The sequence below is a fragment of the Acomys minous genome (assembly GCF_964271855.1).
Source record: "Acomys minous genome assembly, chromosome: 2".
Classification (NCBI taxonomy): Eukaryota; Metazoa; Chordata; class Mammalia; order Rodentia; family Muridae; genus Acomys; species Acomys minous.
In genome coordinates this window covers 55,690,761-55,708,490 of record NC_140484.1, presented here as the reverse complement: position 1 = coordinate 55,708,490, position 17,730 = coordinate 55,690,761, and the positions used below count along the sequence as shown (strand labels likewise).

At 46.5% G+C, this 17,730-nt stretch overlaps 1 protein-coding gene across 1 annotated transcript in view; it reads right to left on the bottom strand.

Annotated features, from left to right (window-relative positions):
- Window positions 1–474: 474 nt before the first annotated feature.
- LOC311591115 (tumor necrosis factor receptor superfamily member 26-like) overlaps window positions 475–17,730 on the bottom strand; it is a 21,603-nt gene continuing 4,347 nt past the window's right edge. The window contains exons 2-8 of the mRNA XM_084770483.1: window positions 12,890–12,977; window positions 11,821–11,949; window positions 11,283–11,394; window positions 7,646–7,722; window positions 5,063–5,176; window positions 4,564–4,602; window positions 475–2,657 (exon numbers count right to left, since the gene is read on the bottom strand). Coding sequence (XP_084626609.1) covers window positions 2,641–2,657; window positions 4,564–4,602; window positions 5,063–5,176; window positions 7,646–7,722; window positions 11,283–11,394; window positions 11,821–11,949; window positions 12,890–12,977 — 576 coding nt within the window. The 3' untranslated portion in view covers window positions 475–2,640. The remainder of the gene's footprint in view (window positions 2,658–4,563; window positions 4,603–5,062; window positions 5,177–7,645; window positions 7,723–11,282; window positions 11,395–11,820; window positions 11,950–12,889; window positions 12,978–17,730) is intronic.

Sequence of the window (17,730 nt, the reverse complement as noted above, 5' to 3'; positions counted from 1 at the left end):
AGGAGAGCCAACTCCTCTAGCCTCCAAGGACACCTGCACTCATATATCTATGCCCACAGGGATACACACACACACACACACACACACACACACACACACACACACTAAGAAATATAATATTGGGAGGCTGGAGAGATGGCTCAGAGGTTAAGAGCAGTGACTGCTCTTCCAGAGGTCCTGAGTTCAATTCCAGCAACCACATAGTGGCTCACAACCACCTATAATGTGTTATGATGCTCTCTTCTGGCCTGCAAAAAGCAGTCTGAGAAAGCCATAAGGAGCAAGCCAGTAAGCAGCACTCCTCCATGGCTTCTGCATCAGTTCCAGCCTCTCGGTTCCTGTTTGAGTTCCTGCCCTGACTTTACCCCATGGTGTACTACTATAAGGGATAAGATGAAACAAACTCTTTCTCTCCGGGCTGCTTTTGGTCTTGGTGTCCGTCACAGAGATAGAAACTTAAACACAACACATCCATCCATATCAACTAAGATATATTTTAATTTAAAGAATTAACCATTACATTACATAAAGAAAAAAGAAATAATCAAAATACCTACTGCCATATTGTTCAGTGCACCATGTTGGTGGCATTAAGACTTCAGAAAGGTCTTGGTGACTGTCACCATCCCTAGAAAAAGCTCCTGGGGTGGATGCAAAAACACAGTTGTCAAAGGGAACGAGAAATAGTTTATTCTGGAGCCAAGTCTGAGTGATTGTGGCCCCAGAATTTAAGTACCCCTAATTCCATGGTTCCGTAGAGTTTTGTAGAACAAAACAAAAACGTATAAAGTAAGGCATTCTTCAGACACATTAGTGGAAGAGTTAAGTGTCACAGCACAGTGGCAACCTCAGCTGTGGCTTCAGGTGTATGACAGCATTCATAGTCCCTGGATTGGTAGAGAATAGAATTCTCTCAAGTGAATATAGTGCCATAGTTCTTTTTTTTTTTCCCTGTCATCACAGTGTTGTGGATCTCTGCAAACACCAGGGCTGACAGAGTAACAATCCACTTGAGGTAAGAGGGAAATTTGGCTCAGCACAATTTAGCCTGTGATGGTTCAAACCTCTGGAGTGTGACCCTAGCACTTTAGCCATATTTACTTTCAGCACAGTTAAAAAACAAAACAAAACAAAAACATGAGACAGGGTTTTCCTGTGTAGCTTTGGCTGTCTTGGACTTGCCTTGTAGACCAGGCTGGCCTCAAGCTGAGTGAATGAATGAATGACTTCCAGGATATCCAGGGCTATACAGAGAAACCAAAAAACAAACAAACAAACAAGATGCGCTCTGTTGACTCAGAAACAATGCTCGCGATGCAGGTCTAAGGAGAAAGAGTGTGGGATAAACAAACAAACCAAAAAAAAAAAAAAATTCTGTGGGAGTCAAGAGTGGCCTGGCTCCACAGATAGCACAGAAGTCGCCTAGGTTATTGTAATGTACAAGTGACATCTCCTATAAGGAGGGCTTTTATTGAGAAACCATGCTCAAGAAAATGGCCTAGGGAGGAGGTGTCTGGGATAAACATACTAATAGTTGGGGAGATTAAGTGTGGCCTGTGCCTACAAATAGCACAGATCCCCAGGCTGTTAGCTGCATCCATTCCCAGCCTTCCTAGTAGAAAACAGGTTATACACCTCCCCCGCTGAGATGATCCTGCGTGGTTTAACATTCCACTGAGGAGATGATCCTGCGTGGTTTAACATTCCTTGTTTCTGGAGTGCTTCCCTGTGAGCACAAGGGCCTCATGCCCCGGTAGGTCTGACCCAGAGGGAGGCAAGAAATTGTTACGTAGTAGGTTAGAAGGGCCTAGCTATACCTCCCCACATCGTTACAATTTTAATCAGTTAACCTATGTAGGCATAGCTTCCTCTGAGGAATTCTCTTTCACCCCTGCTCACTGTAGTTTGAGAGGAATCAAATCTAAGGCTGCTTCTTACAGACGCCTGAGGGATGGACAGCCAAAAAGCATAGATACTGTTCCCAGTGCCTGGTGTGGGACAGTCCACAGTTGTTCAGGCAGGCCTGCCAGAGGCCTTTGTTGTAAGCTTACATGTATGAAAGACCACCTTGTCTGGGCCACACCCCGATGTAGGCAGAAGGGGTGTGGTGGGCTCAATGGACCCCCATTGGGTCCTCCCATCCTTGGCTCCTAGGAAGATATTCTTCTGAGCACCATAAGACAGTGAGCCCAGATTGGCTCCAGCTAACAAGTTTAGAGCACAAAACCTCATGTCTCTGAGGCCACAGCAAACTTCAAGAGGGAAACCCCCTGGCTGAACCCAGAACAGCTGAGCTTTACACAAGAGAAGGGCACATTACGTATCTGGGGTTCCCAGGGTGTGCCGTGGGATGGGTGTCAGCTCCAAAATCGGCTGGGCTATTTGGAATGTCTCGGTCCTGTACCAAAAGACCCTTGACTCCAGCTTGAAGGCCCAGGAAACACAATTTTTGGCAGCAGCCAAATTGTCACAGTTTGCAAACACATGTAGAATTATTCATTTCCAGGAGGCCAGCCTTAGGTTTAGAAACAGCACTACTGAGCTTGCCGTGTTCTTCGCTTCCTTGGCTTCCATGCAGAAATCTCAATGTCCTTAAATCCAGTGAGCTTCAGGAACGCCATCTGTTTACATTTTAGAATTTCATAGCATGCTGGAGTCTGGGGGGAAAAAACCCACACACTCACACACGTACACATACAAAACCAAGAGTCTATGTACATTTTTAGAACGTTCTGGAGGAAAGCATTTCTGTGGCTCTGGTTCTCAGGATATGAGAGGCTCTTTGTGTCCCCAAGTAATCCCCAGTGGAAAGGAGACCCAGGTTGGGCAGGGCCAGCCAAGACTGTCACTAATTTATCTATTACTTAGATGGTAGAAAGCAACCAGGCTATGCATGGCTTCAGTCTTCCTTCCGGAAGGAACTCCTGGCCTCTTCTAGGAAGGCCAGAAGCTGGACCTGTCCTTCCTTACTCTGCTGAGGCCTCCAGGGTTCAGGGCAGTGCCTAGCAAGGTAACCAGAGGCATGCTGAGGGGAAGGGATGCCACGCATCTGGGAGGCCAGTCAGGGAGATCTACACCTTGTGATGTCAGGGCCTGAGCAGATCCTAGGACGAGCCTGCTGTGGGGTTACCCATGGCTTCCAAAAGATAACCCCATGTCCTGACCTGTTGCCTGCAACTAGGATCATAATTGGATAGGTTTTTATAGGTTAGGACACATGCAGTGAGGGGGGCCATCTGAAGATGGTGGCAGACTAGTTTAAGCAGCCTCAAGACAAAGCCTGACAGTTCCCAGAAGCTGGAAAGGCTACTGAGAGACCTAGCTTTAGTCACACCTTAGGCTTAGACGTGTGACCATTAGAATGGCATCGAGACAGCACATTCCTGAGGGGCTGACCCCACCTTGTAGTCATTTGTTACAAGAGCTCAAGGCACTCTTATCTTTAGAAAGGTAGGACACTTCCCTTTGATTTTCTGCGCCTCAGTTTCTACTCTGTGTCTAAACCACTAAATCTTCCGTTTCTTCCCAGAGCAGACCTTGGCTCTCATAAAGAGAACACAAACGCCATGGCCCAAACCGAACCCCAGGATACAGGTAGGGAGGCTTAGGCTACCACACCTTCTAGCTTTCTGGGACAAATTGTTGACCTAACAAGACCTGAGCACACAGCAATGGGTTGGTCAGGAGCTGCCATCACGGATTTCTAGGAAGTGGCATAGCACCCACAATGCCTTGGAAACCGGGAGTTCAGTGTTAAAGGCACTGGCTGTTTGTGCAGGGATTCTGGCCTCAGTTCCCAGCGTCCACAGGGTGGCTCAGTAACTCTAGTTCCAAGAGATCCAGTCACTGCATATACACAGCATACATAGGTAAAAACAACGACAACAAAAAAGGCACATACTTTAATTTTAAAAAAACTTTTAAGCTGGACATGGTGGCGCACACCTTTAGTCCCAGCACTTGGAAGGCAGAGGCACGTGGATCGCTGTGAGTTCGAGGCCAGCCTGATCTACAAAGCAAGTCTAGGAGAGCCAAGGCTACACAGAGAGACCTGTCTCAAAAAACCAAAAAAAAAAAAAAAAAAAGAACAAAAGAAAAACAAACAAAAAACCTTTTAAAACAAATTTCAAGGCATACATAGCAAGTCTGAGGCTAGCCTGGGCTATATGAGATTATGACAAAATAATGATAATTCTCAGCATACTACTGACAGAGCTGAATCTTCTCCTCTCCTGAACTCAGAAAAAAAGGGTACACACGGTAAATTTAGGTTCATTGGTTCAGTGGGTTCCTCAAGGGAGAGGAAATGTCTTGAAAACCTGGCAACACATACCTGAACCTTGGCGTGTGTGTGTGTGTGTGTGTGTGTGTGTGTGTGTGTGTGTGTTGTGTGTGTTGTGTGTGTGTGTGTGTGTGTGTGTTGTGTGTGTTGTGTGTGTGTGTGTGTGTGTGTGTGTGTGTTGCACATGGGTAAATGCAGGGGCCCCTTTGGCCCATCCCTCCGTCCCTTGCTTCAGGCTAGGACACCCTGAACGGTGCCCAATGCCACCATGACCCACTTACCAGAGATGCTGTTATTGATTTTATTCAGGATTCTTCTTTCTACAACAAGAAAGCCGGAGGCTTGTTAAATACACTGCCTTTTCTGGGAGTGAGTCCTGCCCGAGCTGAGGGTCCCAGTTTACTTCCCGGTACCCACGTCAGGCGCTCACAGCCACCTTGTAATTCTACCTCCAGGCTACCTGATGCTTTGGTTTCTGGGCACCTACGTATATGTGGAATGCACACACACACACACACACACACACACACACACACACACATGCAATACACACAAACAGACACACACACACACACAAGGTTGCACATGCATTTTTCTCCAGACTGCTCTAGCTTTCACTTCACCTCTTTTTGTTTGCTTGTTTGTCTGTTTGTTTGTTTACTTGCTGTCTTGGAATTCAATCTATAGGCCAACATCCATGTTGGCCTCAAACACAGAGATCCACCTGTCCCAAGTCCTGAGATTTAAGAGGCATGCCACCACGGCCTGGCATTTACTCACCTCTTTTCCAAGAATACCAGATGATTACGCCAATGATGGTGAGCACAGCAACAATGAGGACAACTACGGTAATGAGAGGCCAAGAGGAGCAGGGACACTGAAAGCCTGACAGTCCTGGAATGAGAAAGAAGATTGTTGAGGCAGATGAGGCCATGGGCGTCCTGCTAAAGTCCTCAGAAGGGGCAAAGGCTGTGCCTCCCCGGAACAGCAGCAGGTGGCTCTGCTTTCCACAGCCTGCTGAGACCATTTGGGAATCCTGGCCTCATTCCTTGTGAAACCACAGCCCAGGGAGAGGCCAGCACATAGATATATGGGCCCAGGCTCTGTCCATAGCTACATGAGAGTCAACAAAGCCAGTCTCTCCCACACATCACTCAACCTAAAGGCTTCCTTAGTCTCAGATAAGACCTTTCTACTTATTCTGCATTTGTTGTTTTGGGTATTAAGCATCCTTCTAAAATTGTTGTTCATTAATTATTTACCTTATTTTTAGCACTTAATTTTGTGTTTTGTCTATGTGTATGCACACTGTGTGCATGCAGTGCCTATGGAGGCCAAAAGAGGGCGCCAGATCCCTTAGAACAGGAGTTATAGATGGTTGTGCGCTGCCACGTGGGTGCTAGGAATTGAACCTGGGTCCACTGCTACATCAACAAATACTATACATCAACAAATACTATTAACCAATGAGGCATCTTTCCAGTTCCTTTTTTTTTTTTTTTTTTGGATACATGATCTTGCTATGTAGTCCTGACTGGTCCAGTACTAGATATACAATCCAGACTGGCCTTCAATTCGCAGTATCCTCCTGCCTCAATAGCCTATGTGATGGAGCTACGGATTTGTTTTGTCACACTTGGATGTTTTTTCACTCTATTATTTATTAAATTTCATTTTATTATTATTTATTATTACATGGTGTGTGTGTGTATATGTGCTCTCCCCACACACCTACAAGCAGAGGTCAGGGGAGGATGCTGGTGTCCTGTTCTAGTACTCTCTGCCTTATTTCCTTGAGTTAAGGTCTGTCACTGAACTGGCAGCCACACTGGCAACCAATGAGTCCCAGAGATAGAAGCACAGCCACACGCTGCTCTGAGATTTGAACTCAGGTCCTCATGCTTGCGCATCGAGCATTCTTACCCACTGAGCTCCCTAGTCCCACTTTCCAAACAAACACTTTGCTGTTGTGTGTGTGGAGGTCAGAGGACAGCTTTGCTCAGATTTTTCCCACCTCCACCTTTGGTTTCAGGTTTCTGAGGCTTGAACTCAGGTTGCCAGGCCCACATGGCAAGTGCTTTTATCTGCTGAGACTTCATGCCAGTCCCCGCTTGCAGGATTTCTTTTATGTGTGTGAATGTTTTGCCTGTATGTATATATGTACACCGTGTGTGTCTGGTGCACAAAGAGATGGTAACCAAAGCCTTGAGACTGGAATAACAGCACGGTGAGCCACCACACAGGTGCTGGGATTGATCCCAGGTCCTCTGCAAGAGCAAGTGCTCTCAATCCCGGAGCCATCTCTCCGGTCCCCTTCTGCTTATAGTTTTTTTAAAAAGTATTTTTCTTTTAAAAATTTTTTAAAATTTAATTTTATACAGTATTCTGTCTGTGTGTATGCCTGCAGGCCAGAAGAGGGCACCAGATCTCAGTGCAGATGGTTATCAGCTACCATGTGGTTGCCGGGAATTGAACTTAATGACCTTTGGAAGAGCAGCCAGTGCTTTTAACCTCTGAGCCATCTCTCCAGTCCCTTCTAGTAATAGTTTTTTTCCCAAAAATAATTTATTCAGATTATGTATCAGTTGTTATTCCCTCACTTGTATCTTCTCATTCCCCGCTCCCTCCCATGCTTATAGTTTTTAATGAAAGCTTTCTTTAGGAGTTGGGGAGAGGGCTGGAGATGGCTCAGATGTTAAGAGAACTGACTGCTCTTCCAGAGGTCCTGAGTTCAATTCCCAAGAACAACATGGTGGCTCACAACTATCTACAATGTGATCTGACGCCCTCTTCTGGTGTGTATATGTAATAAATAAATAAAATATTTTTATTAAAATTAAAATAAAATATTTTTTAAAAATTAAAAAAATATATTAAAAAAAAAAAAGAGTCGTCTTGGTCATGGTGTCTCCTCACAGCAATGGAAACCCTAAGACAATGAGCAAAAGCAACTTGGGGAGGAAAAGGTTTACTTCATCTTACAGCTTGAGACCATCATCAGAGAAGTCAGGACAGGAAGTTGAGGCAGGAACCTGGAGGCAGGTACTGATGCAGAAGCCATAGAGGGGTGCTGCTTATTGGCTTCTCCTTCGTGGCTTGCTTGGCCTGCTTCCTTATAAAGTTCAGGATCACCTACCTGTTCAGGGGTGGCACGACCCACAGTGGACTGAAGTGCCCCCTTACATCCATCACTAATTAAGAAAATGTCCCATTGGCTTACCTACCTGTAAGTCTGATGGGGGCCCATTTTCTCAACTGAGGTTCTCTTTTCCTACATAACTCTATCCTGTGTTAAGTGACATAAAAACTAGCCAGTACACCGGTGAACATTTTTAAATGTGAGTTTAGGAGACAGGCCCTTACCTGGCTTCGAATCAAAAGTGTCACAGACTGTATCCACTGTGGCATTGCACTGCTGGATGACTTTGCCCTTAGGACAACTGGAAGGGAAGCAGAGTGTGTTGCTCCCTCCCTCCCAGGCAGCCAGAACTCAGTCTTCACTACCCACAGGATTAGGATGGATCAGCTCCACCCCAGCATGGCCCGGCTACACCTTGCCCTTCTGAAAAGACGAGTTTAGGGGTGTCTGTGATATTTAGGGGAAAGGCACCCCTCTCTTCCCTACTAGGTAGAGTGTCTGGCTATGAGTACCAGATCTGCTATCCCACCACGTAGAGGGATGTCTGCCTAGAGACAAAGACAGTGTGAATGAAGAAGCAAGCAAGCATATGCAGGCGAGCAAGAGCATCCTTCAAACTGGAGTTGAAGGCAGTGTTTTACTCACACCGGGTCCCTGATGCCACAGCTCAGTGATCCTTAGATCATGTTAATCTAACCTGCCTCACAGGTGTAAGCTGTTGCCTGCTGTGTGGGTAAATGCTTTTCATCCCAGCCCTTGGGAAGTAGATACAAGCATGATGTTGTGAGGCCAAGCCAGTCTGGTTTATATAGCAAGTTCCAGACAAGCTAGAGATATACAGTAAGACCATGTCTTAAAAAAAAAAAAAAAAAAAAAAAAACCAGAAGCACTATATAAGGAAAGATGGCTCGGTGCTTAAGAGCATTTGCTGATCCTCTAGAAAGTGTAGGTTCTATTCCCAGCATCTACACAGTGCCTTACAACCAGCTAATAAGTCTACTTCCAGGGGATCCAACACTCTCTTGGGGCCTCCATGGGCATCAGACATATGGGCAAACGCCTATGCACATTTAAAAATATGGGCGCACGCCTTTAATCCCAGCACTCGGGAGGCAGGGGCAGGCAGATCGCTGTGAGTTCGAGGCCAGCCTGGTCTACAAAGCGAGTCCAGGACAGTCAAGGCTACACAGAGAAACCCTGTCTTGAAAAAAAATTTATTTTATGATTTTTACATTATTATTCCTAATAGTAGCTAAATTATAGTTATGAAGCAGCAACAAAAATAATTTCATGAGCCAGGTGGTGATGGTGCACACCTTTAATCCCAGCACTCAGGGAGCTGAGGCAGGCTGATCTCTGTGAGTTTGAGGCCAGCCTGGTCTACAAAAAGAGTTCCAAGATTGCCAGGGCTACATGGTTGGGGGGTTCACCACAACTGCATTAAAAAGGACTGCAGCATTAGAAAGTTTGAGAACCACTGCCCTAGAGCCTGCAGAGGGAGTGAGAGCTTGTGGATACCTTTGATGTTGGATTTGATGTTGGACTTCTGGGCTCCAGAACCATATAGAAAGTTTTTCTGTTTTCTCCCCACCCCCTCCAGTTTTTCGAGGCAGGGTTACTCTGTGTAGCCTTGGCTGTCCTAGACTCACTTTGTAGACCAGGCTGGCCTCAAACTCACAGGGATCCTGAGTGCTGGGATTAAAGGTGTGTGCCACCACGCCTAGCCTAAAGCTTTCTGTTTTTATCCCCTGTTTACAGTCATTGTTAAGTGGCCACAAGATTTTTTTATTGTTGTTTTTGTTTCAGTGACCACAAGATTTTTATTTATGTTGTTGTTGTTTTTGTTTTTAAAAGGCAAAGTCTCGTGTATCCCAGGCTGGCCTCAAACTCATTATGTAACCAAAGATGACCTTGAATTTGTGTTCATCCTGCCTCGAGGAGTACTAGGACTGGAGACATACCTGGTATATGTAGTGCTAGAGATTGAATTTATGTCTACAAAAGCACCCGACCAAATGAAATGCATCCCTGGTCCCACCAAATTTCTTTTTAAAAGACTTATATTTAAAAGACTTTCTTTATGTGGGCTGGAGAAATTGCTCAGAGGTTGAGAGCGCTGACTGCTCTTTCAGAGGTCCTGAGTTTGATTCCTGGCAACCACATGGTGGCTCACAACCATCTATAGTGTAACCTGATGCCATCTGCCTGCAGATGTACATGTAAATCACTATATAAATAATAGATAAGTATTTTTTTAAAAGACGTTGTGTTTGTATATATGCATATGTATGTGTCTCTGTGTGTATGCACATGAGTGCAAGTGCCCAAGGAGCCCAGAAGAGGGCATCAGAGTCCCTGGAGCTGGAGTTATAGACAGTTGTTAAGTACCCTAATGTGGATGCAGTGAACTGAACTCAGGTCCTTAGAAAAGTAGTACATTTCTTAGCCCTGGGCCATCCAGCTCTCTTCCACCCTCAACAGTAATCACTTTTGCTGTCCTCTCTGCCTAGAGTTCTTTCTCCCTTCTACTTCTTCTTGTTTGTTTTTTGTTTGTTTGTTTGTTTTTGTTTTTGTTTTTTGTTTTTTGTTTTGAGACAGGGTTTCTCTGTGTAGCCTTGGCTGGCCTGGCCTTGCTTTGTAGACCAGGCTGGCCTTGAACTCACAGCAATCCGCCTGCCTCTGCCTCCCAAGTGCTGGGATTAAAGGTTCCATTACAACTTCTTACGGTTCCATCTCTTCCTGATTCACTGAGCCTCTACTCAAAGATAATCTTGTCAGAGAGATTCCTGACAAGGAATCACTGAGAGTGCAGATGCTCCCATGGTCACGAGCTCTCTCATTGTCTATTGTGTTTTATTAGGACCGTATCTCTACCCCAAGCTGACCTAAACCTTGCTGTGTAGTTAACCTTGATTTTCTCCCTCTACTTCCCCAGTGCCAGGATCACAGGCTATCACACCACACCTGGTTTGTACAGTTCTGAGGAAGAAACCTAGGATTTTGTGTGTGCTAAGCAAACACTACCTACTTAGCCTCATCCCCAGTTTACCTCTAGTGGGCTTATGCTATGTATGTATCTCCACTGTGTGTCTCTCACTGTTGGGGCTCAAAGGCTGTTTGGTGAGTGAGTGAGCGAGCGAGCAAGCGAGCACTGTCTCCAGGCAGCTTCCGGAGGAAACATCCTGTCTATGTGGCAGGTGCTACTGTGGGAACTGGACAAGGCTAGCTTCCCTGAGCAGAAGAACCCCTCTTGCCCTGAGGTTAATCAGCTTAAAGTCAACTTTTCTGGGAGCTAAATGGGGGAGGGGAGGGGTTCACTTCCCTGAGATCCAAACACAAGCTCACCCTTATCTGATTAGGGCCAGCTTTCCCTTTATCCCCTTAACTAATTAATTATGTGTGTGTGGGGGGGAACCCTACAATGTAACAGCTACAGCAGATGAAATGTCTAGATAAGAGTCCCCCTCAGCGTGACTTAAAGCTCCTCTGCCCTGTACCTTATCAGTTAAGGCCAACTTCCCCTATGCCCCTTACCCAATTATGTGATGCCAAGGCTGGGAAAGTCCCACTTGTGGTTTCTGCCTTTATAAACCTTGTATTCTAAGGAGTCAAGGCCGCCCACCTTTCTCAGCCTCTGGGGAACCGGAACCAATGGTCCTTGCTCTGGAGCTCCATCAATAAAAAAGACCCTGTGTACATTGCATCCGGCTGGTCTCTGGTAGTCTGTGGAGGTTTCATGACTTGGGCATTTCACTACCCTAAGGAGCCCCTCTATACACAGGGACACAGGCTAGGGGACTAGAGGGCAGGAGCCGGGACAGTATATTCATTGTCCCTTCCCCCCAACCCCCCTGTAGGCACCTGCTGCACGAATAGCACTTCTCTGCGCAGTTTTCGGAGTCACAGTAGGTGCCCTGTTTACACTGGCACACAAGATCAGCCGTTGGGGAGCATCTGGCCACCTCCTCTTGGTCTGTGGAAGCAGGTCAGTCATCAGGGTGAGAGTTTGTTCCAGTGTACACCACTCTACGACACTGTAAAGTCACCCTCACAGGCTCTTCACTCCAGGCACATAATCTGCTTTCACCCTGTCACTTAACACAAGGGCCAAGTGAACACAAGTAGCCTCCCCAGGGAGGAATGGGGCCCATCTCAGGAGTATCCAACCCCCAACTCTTCCTTTAAAGCTTGCGCTCTACCATGGAGCACTCCCAGCCCTAGGTGAGGGAAGCGGGAGGGGGAGGGGGAGGGGAGGAAAAGCCCATCAGGCCTTCGTGTCAGGGAAGAAGTGTTAAGAAAGAAGCCAGAATTTGCCATCTTCTTTCCTGTGTCCCCTGTTCCTGTCAGTCGGCTTGCTTTAACCATCAGTGGAGAGGCTGCCCCCCACGGTCACACTTACCTTCCCGGCACTGAGAGCACCTAAAGCACTGAGTTTTACTGTTATTGTGGGTCATGAAGTGTCCAGGGTCACATGAGGGACAGTCACTCTTACCGTGATTCCTCTGGCATTGCTCTCTGAGGTAGGTGCCTACGTGAGAGGAAAAAGAAGGGGTTGGGACCCAACAAAGCCCGATTCCCTGACACCCTTGGTGGCCAGACCTCTCACACTACCCATTCCTGGGCCCCCAGCCTCCTTGGAACTTTCTAGCTGGATAATCAGCCACAGTCTTCCTACTTAACATGTGAAGGCCCTGCATTACCCCTTGGCTGAGACTGATGTCCTCAAAGGTGTTTGAGCAAGAAGGTTCTTCCTCTACTCCACAGTCCCAGAGAGCTGGCCTACAAGAGGCCTACATGCCCATTTCTTCCTCCCATCCTATCCAGGACTGTCCGTGATGGCTTCACAGAATTCCAGACTCTAAAGATAAGGTCCCACCACATTAGTCACACTGTGGCCATCTTCTCAGAAGCACAGGCGAAGGACACACTCCCGACAATATGAGCTCTGAGCACGCGCTAGCTTCTGCTGCATTCAGTCAGGTCAGTCCCATGTCACACTCATTTCTGGGATGTGCTTTAGGGACGCGCCCACAAATTGCCATGCACCAGTTAAGTGCGTACAGGTGTGTGTACAAACCCAAAGGGATGTCCACAGACTCGTCTGCATAGAAGTGAGCATATAGGTATGTGTACAGATGTGTATTGATAGTTGTACGGGATGGGGGCGGGAGCCAGAGCAGACACTTGTGCCTTTTCTCCAGTATCTCGTTGCTGCTTCTGCAGAACACACCACACCCACCTCTGGACAAGTACATACACCCAAAGCCACGGACAGTGCTTGGGTGGGGATATATAAAAGGACACGTAGCAGCAGTTTGCCAAGATGGCACCTGCTTTCCCCTTCTTCAGTCAGATTCCACTTTCTCTCACTGCAGTCTCCATTTCAGCCCTGGCTAAAGACCTGCTAAAGCTAAAGCACCTTTCCCCAGTCAGAAGGCCAGACCTGTGGGAAGCGTCCTGGCACTCACCAGCGGGACAGAGTTGGCAGCAGAGGTTCCCATATTTGAACTCATCTGCCTCACACCGGCTTGGATTGCTTACACTGCAAACTGGCAACTGGAATGAGAAAGGAGGAAACACAGTCAAAAAACATCCATGTGTGACTCTCAGCCCAGAGGAGGTGGATGGTCCCGAGCAGACCCTGGTTCCCGCACGGAAGCCTCCTGCAGAGCATACATTATAATTTTGTTCACGTCTCCCCAGATCTGGCTGGTAGTAGTGGCTTGCCAACCTTACAGATATATTCCTCAGTTTCCAAATTCACCCAGTTTTATGCCTTTGTCTTTGGTGTGTGGCCTGTATGGCTACGAGCCTTTGATATCAATGAACTGTTTGTTCTAGTATACTTTTTTTCCAGGGGCCACACCTACATCTTAAATCCTCGCGTGCCCCCCCCCCCACTCATTTATGTGAATGAGTACTTTGCCTGTATGCATATATGAACTTCATGTGCATACCTGGTGTCCTCGGACAGAAGAGGTTGTCGATCCCCTGGGACTGGAGTTACAGATGGTTGTAAGCCACCATGTGGGTGCCGGGAACCCAATCCAGGTGCTTTGTGAGAGCAGCCCATGCTCCTACCCACTGAGTCATCTCTCCAGTCCCAAATCTACACTTTAAAAAAGTATGTTTGGGGGCTGGAGAGATGGCTCAGAGGTTAAGAGCACTATCTGTTCTTCCAAAGGTCCTGAGTTCAATTCCCAGCAACCTCATGGTGGCTCACAACCATCTATAATGAGATCTGGTTCCTTCTTCTGGTGTGCAGGCATACATTTGGGCAGAATACTGTATACATAGTAAATACATCTTTTTAAAAAAGTATGTCTGGGAAGTTGTGTCTGCGCACACATATTGTACATATATATGCATGTGTATACATACAAAGGGTGATTCTGCGTCCTATATTTTTTTTTAATAACCTGACTGATTTGTTTGTTTATTTGTTTGAGATGTACCCTACCTAGACTGGACCTTAATATGTAGCTCACGCTGCTCTCAAACTCAAGAGTTCTGCCTGCCTCTGCCTCCTGAGTGTTGGGATTAAAGCTATGTGCTGCCACAAAGGCTTGGCCTTCTTTTATGTATTATTATGGTTTGTGCATGTGAGGCGAGTCAGTGTTATGGCATGCGTGTGCCATAGTGTGCCTTGGAGATGAGAGGAAAATGCTGTCAAGTCTGCTCTGTCCTTCCACTGTTACAGGGTTCTGAGGGTTGATCTAGAGCTGCCAGGCCTGCGTGGCCAGCACCTTTACTCACAGGCTCCCTCTCTGGCCCCAATACCATACTGAGAGCAGGACAATCACGGAACTCAGAGTTCAGTTTTTACTAGAGTGGCTGCCAGTGAGCTCCCAGATCCACTCTCCCCCCTCTCCCTGTGCTGGAGTTAGAGACACGTGCTGCCATACGTGGCCTTAACAGGATGCTGGGGGTCCAAACTGAGGTTGTCTCCCCAGCCTTATTTTTGTATTTTGGACAGTATCATGTTTATTTCTTTCACTAGTACATTTGATCCTCACTATTCACAAATTATATATTTGTGAATCCACCTGCTTCTTAACAGTTATACCAAATTCAGTGCTATTTTTCAGCTATTCACTAATACTCATAGCATGCCAAAAAAAAAAAAAAAAAAAAAAAAAGAGCCCCCTCTGGAAAAATAGCTCAGCAGTAAAGAGCATTTGCTGCTATTCTAGAGAACCCAGTAAATCAGTTAACTACACACACACACACATACACACACACACACACACACACACACACACACACACACACACACACACCAGGGTCTCACTATGTACCCTGGATGGCCTAGAACTTGCTATATATCCAAACTGGCCTGGCCTCCAACTCACAGAGATCCTCCTGATTCTAGATCTTGAGTGTGAGGATTAAAAGTGTGGATCAGGAGCTGGAGAGATGGCTCAGAGGTTAAGAGCACTGGCTGCTCTTCCAAAGGTCCTGAGCTCAATTCCTAGCAACCACATGGTGGCTCACAACCATCTACAATGAGGAGATCTGGTGCCCTCCTCTGGTGTGCAGGCATACAAGCAGGCAGGACACTGTATACATAAGTAAATAAATAAATCTTAAAAAAAAAAAGTGTGGGTCAGCGAGCTAGATAGAGAGGTGGCTGGGTGATTTAGCACACTGGCTACTCTTCCAAAGAACCCAGGTTCAATTCCCAGCACCCACATGGCAGCTCACAACTACCTGTAACTGCAGTTCCAGAGGCTCCAATAACCTCACACAGACACATGTGGGGGCAAAGCATCAAAGTGCATAAAATAAAAATAAATAAAATTTATTATTATTATTTTTTAATGTGTGTCATCACACTGGGCTGTTAAAAGTTTTTAGGTCACCAGAATCATACTGCCAGCTGAGGGTAAGCAAGGAAATACTTTCCGTTCTCGCTTCCCCTCTCACTGCACGAGTATGTCTATTTTACTCTCTGTCACCTTTGTTTCGGCATCTTTCATGGTGGTTTACATTGTTCATCTTGCTGTCTAAAATGGCTCCAAGCGTAGAGGCGAGGAACTGTTTTCTGTCCAGAGTACTAGAACGTCCTAGTAACCTTACCAATAAGACTGTTGGAGAAACTGCTGCAGGCATGAATTACAGGATGTGGGGCATGGATGGGTTTAATAGTAATCAACACAGATTGCATAAGATGCCTTTAAACAAACACATAAAAATAACTTACGGAGCAGTTTGTGAAACTGTGGACAGAGGCTTGCAAGGACAGGCCTCTGGGGCTAGGAGTTGACTCAGCTAGGAAATACATGAACGCATGAGGACTGAACTTGGATCCCTAGCACTCACAGAAAACCTGGACATGGTGGGCGACTCTAACTGCAGCACCAAGGACAGAGACAGGCAGACCCTGAAGCCCATGGGAAGCTCTAGGTTCACGGAAAGATCCTGTTTCCAGGTCCATAGTGATGACTCAGCACTCACTGGGTTGCACTCCCGGTACCCATGTGGTGGCATATGGCCACCATACTCCAGTTCCAGGGAACCCAACACCCTCATCTGACCTCTGTGGACAACAGTAAACAAAAATTTTATGTGTATGATCTACATACACATAAAAATAAAATATTTTTAAAACCTTAAAATTTATATTTATTGATTTATTATGTGTATGAGTGTTCTGACTCAATGTGTGTGTCCAATGCCTGTGGAGGTTTAGACCTTTTAAAAAAAATTTTTTTTCCTAGACAGGGCTTCTCTGTATAGCCCTGGCTGTTCTGGAACTCACAGAGATCCTCCTGCCTCTGCCTCCCAAGTGTTGTGACTAAAGGCATGCACTACCATACCCAGCTTTTTTTTAAAAAAAATGTTTTTGCCAGGTGTGGTGGTGCACACCTTTAATCCCAGCACTCGGGAGGCAGAGGCAGGCAGGGCACTGTGAGTTTGAGGCCAGCCTGGTCTATAAAGCGAATCCAGGACAGCCGAGGTTACACAGAGAAACCCTGTCTTGAGAAAAAAAAACCCAAAAAAATTGTTTTGAAAGAAAGATCCTGCCTTGAGAAACAAGACGGAGAATAATCCGGAGACACCTAACACCAGCCACTGTTCTCTGGAGAACTATACTGTGCACACATTTACACATGGAGAGGGAAGGAGGAGGGGAGGGTGGGAGGGAGGAAGGGAGCATCTTCCTGTGAGCGGTGGCTCAATACTGGTGAGCTCTGCAGCTGGGGTGACTTTGTACCTCTACTATGACAACTGCATTGGGAGTGTGGCTCAGTGGTACAGCAATTGCTTGCTCAAGGCCCTGGGTTCCGTCCCCAGTACCACATTAAACAAATGAATGAATGAGTCATAAAAGTAGAAATGGCTCAGTGGTTAAGACTACACACTGTTCTTGTGGAAGGCCTGAGTTCAATTCCCAGCACCCATGGCAGGGGTCTCACAACTGCCTGTAACTGCAGCTCCAGGGAAATCTAACTCCTCTGGCCTCTGCAGGAATCTACACTCACACACAATTAAAAGTACTACAAAGAAATCTTCTTTTTTTTTTTAAAGATAAGAAACAATGCCTTTAATCCCAGCACTAGGGAGGCAGAGGCAGGTGGATCACTGTGAGTTCGAGGCCAGGCTGGTCTACAAAGTGAGTCCAGGACAGCCAGGGATAGACACAGAGAAACCTTGACTCAAAAAACCAAAAAGAAAAAGAAAAAAAGAAGTCATGGCTCCTTTCAGCATCAACCCCTCGCTGCTCCTCCTCCCCCCCCCATCACCCCCATCCCCACCCCCACCCCCACCCCTCGAGGTTGCCTTCCCACAGCTTCTCTTTCCTATAAAACTCTGCCATTTCAGCCATTAGCTCTCCTGGCCTTTTGGTCCTTGTCCTCTCTCCTCTTCTCTCTCTTCTTCTTTTCTCGCTCTCCTTCTTTCTGCCCTCTCGTGGCCTGGTTCAGTCTGCTGGCCATGTCTGGTCTACTACTTTCTCTGCTCTGGACTCTTCTAGATGCCTCTGACTGTTCTCTCCTTCATGTCTGCAATTAAAAAAAAAAAAAACTTCTCCTCAACCATACCCGGGAGTAGCCATGTTCTTTACTGTTTTCATTCAATGTTCTCTTTTATTTATTTTGTGTGTATATGTGTATGGGACACACATGCAGGTGTAGGTATGTGTGTGGGTCCCTTGCATTCGTATGCATGTCTCTGTGGAGGCAACGGTTTGATGTTGGGTGTCTTCCGAGATCTCTTCCCACTCTGCTTACTGTGGCTAGGTCTCTCACTAAATCCAGAGCTGGCCTCAGGGAAGCCCTGCCTCTCTGGGGTTACAGATGGGCTACCA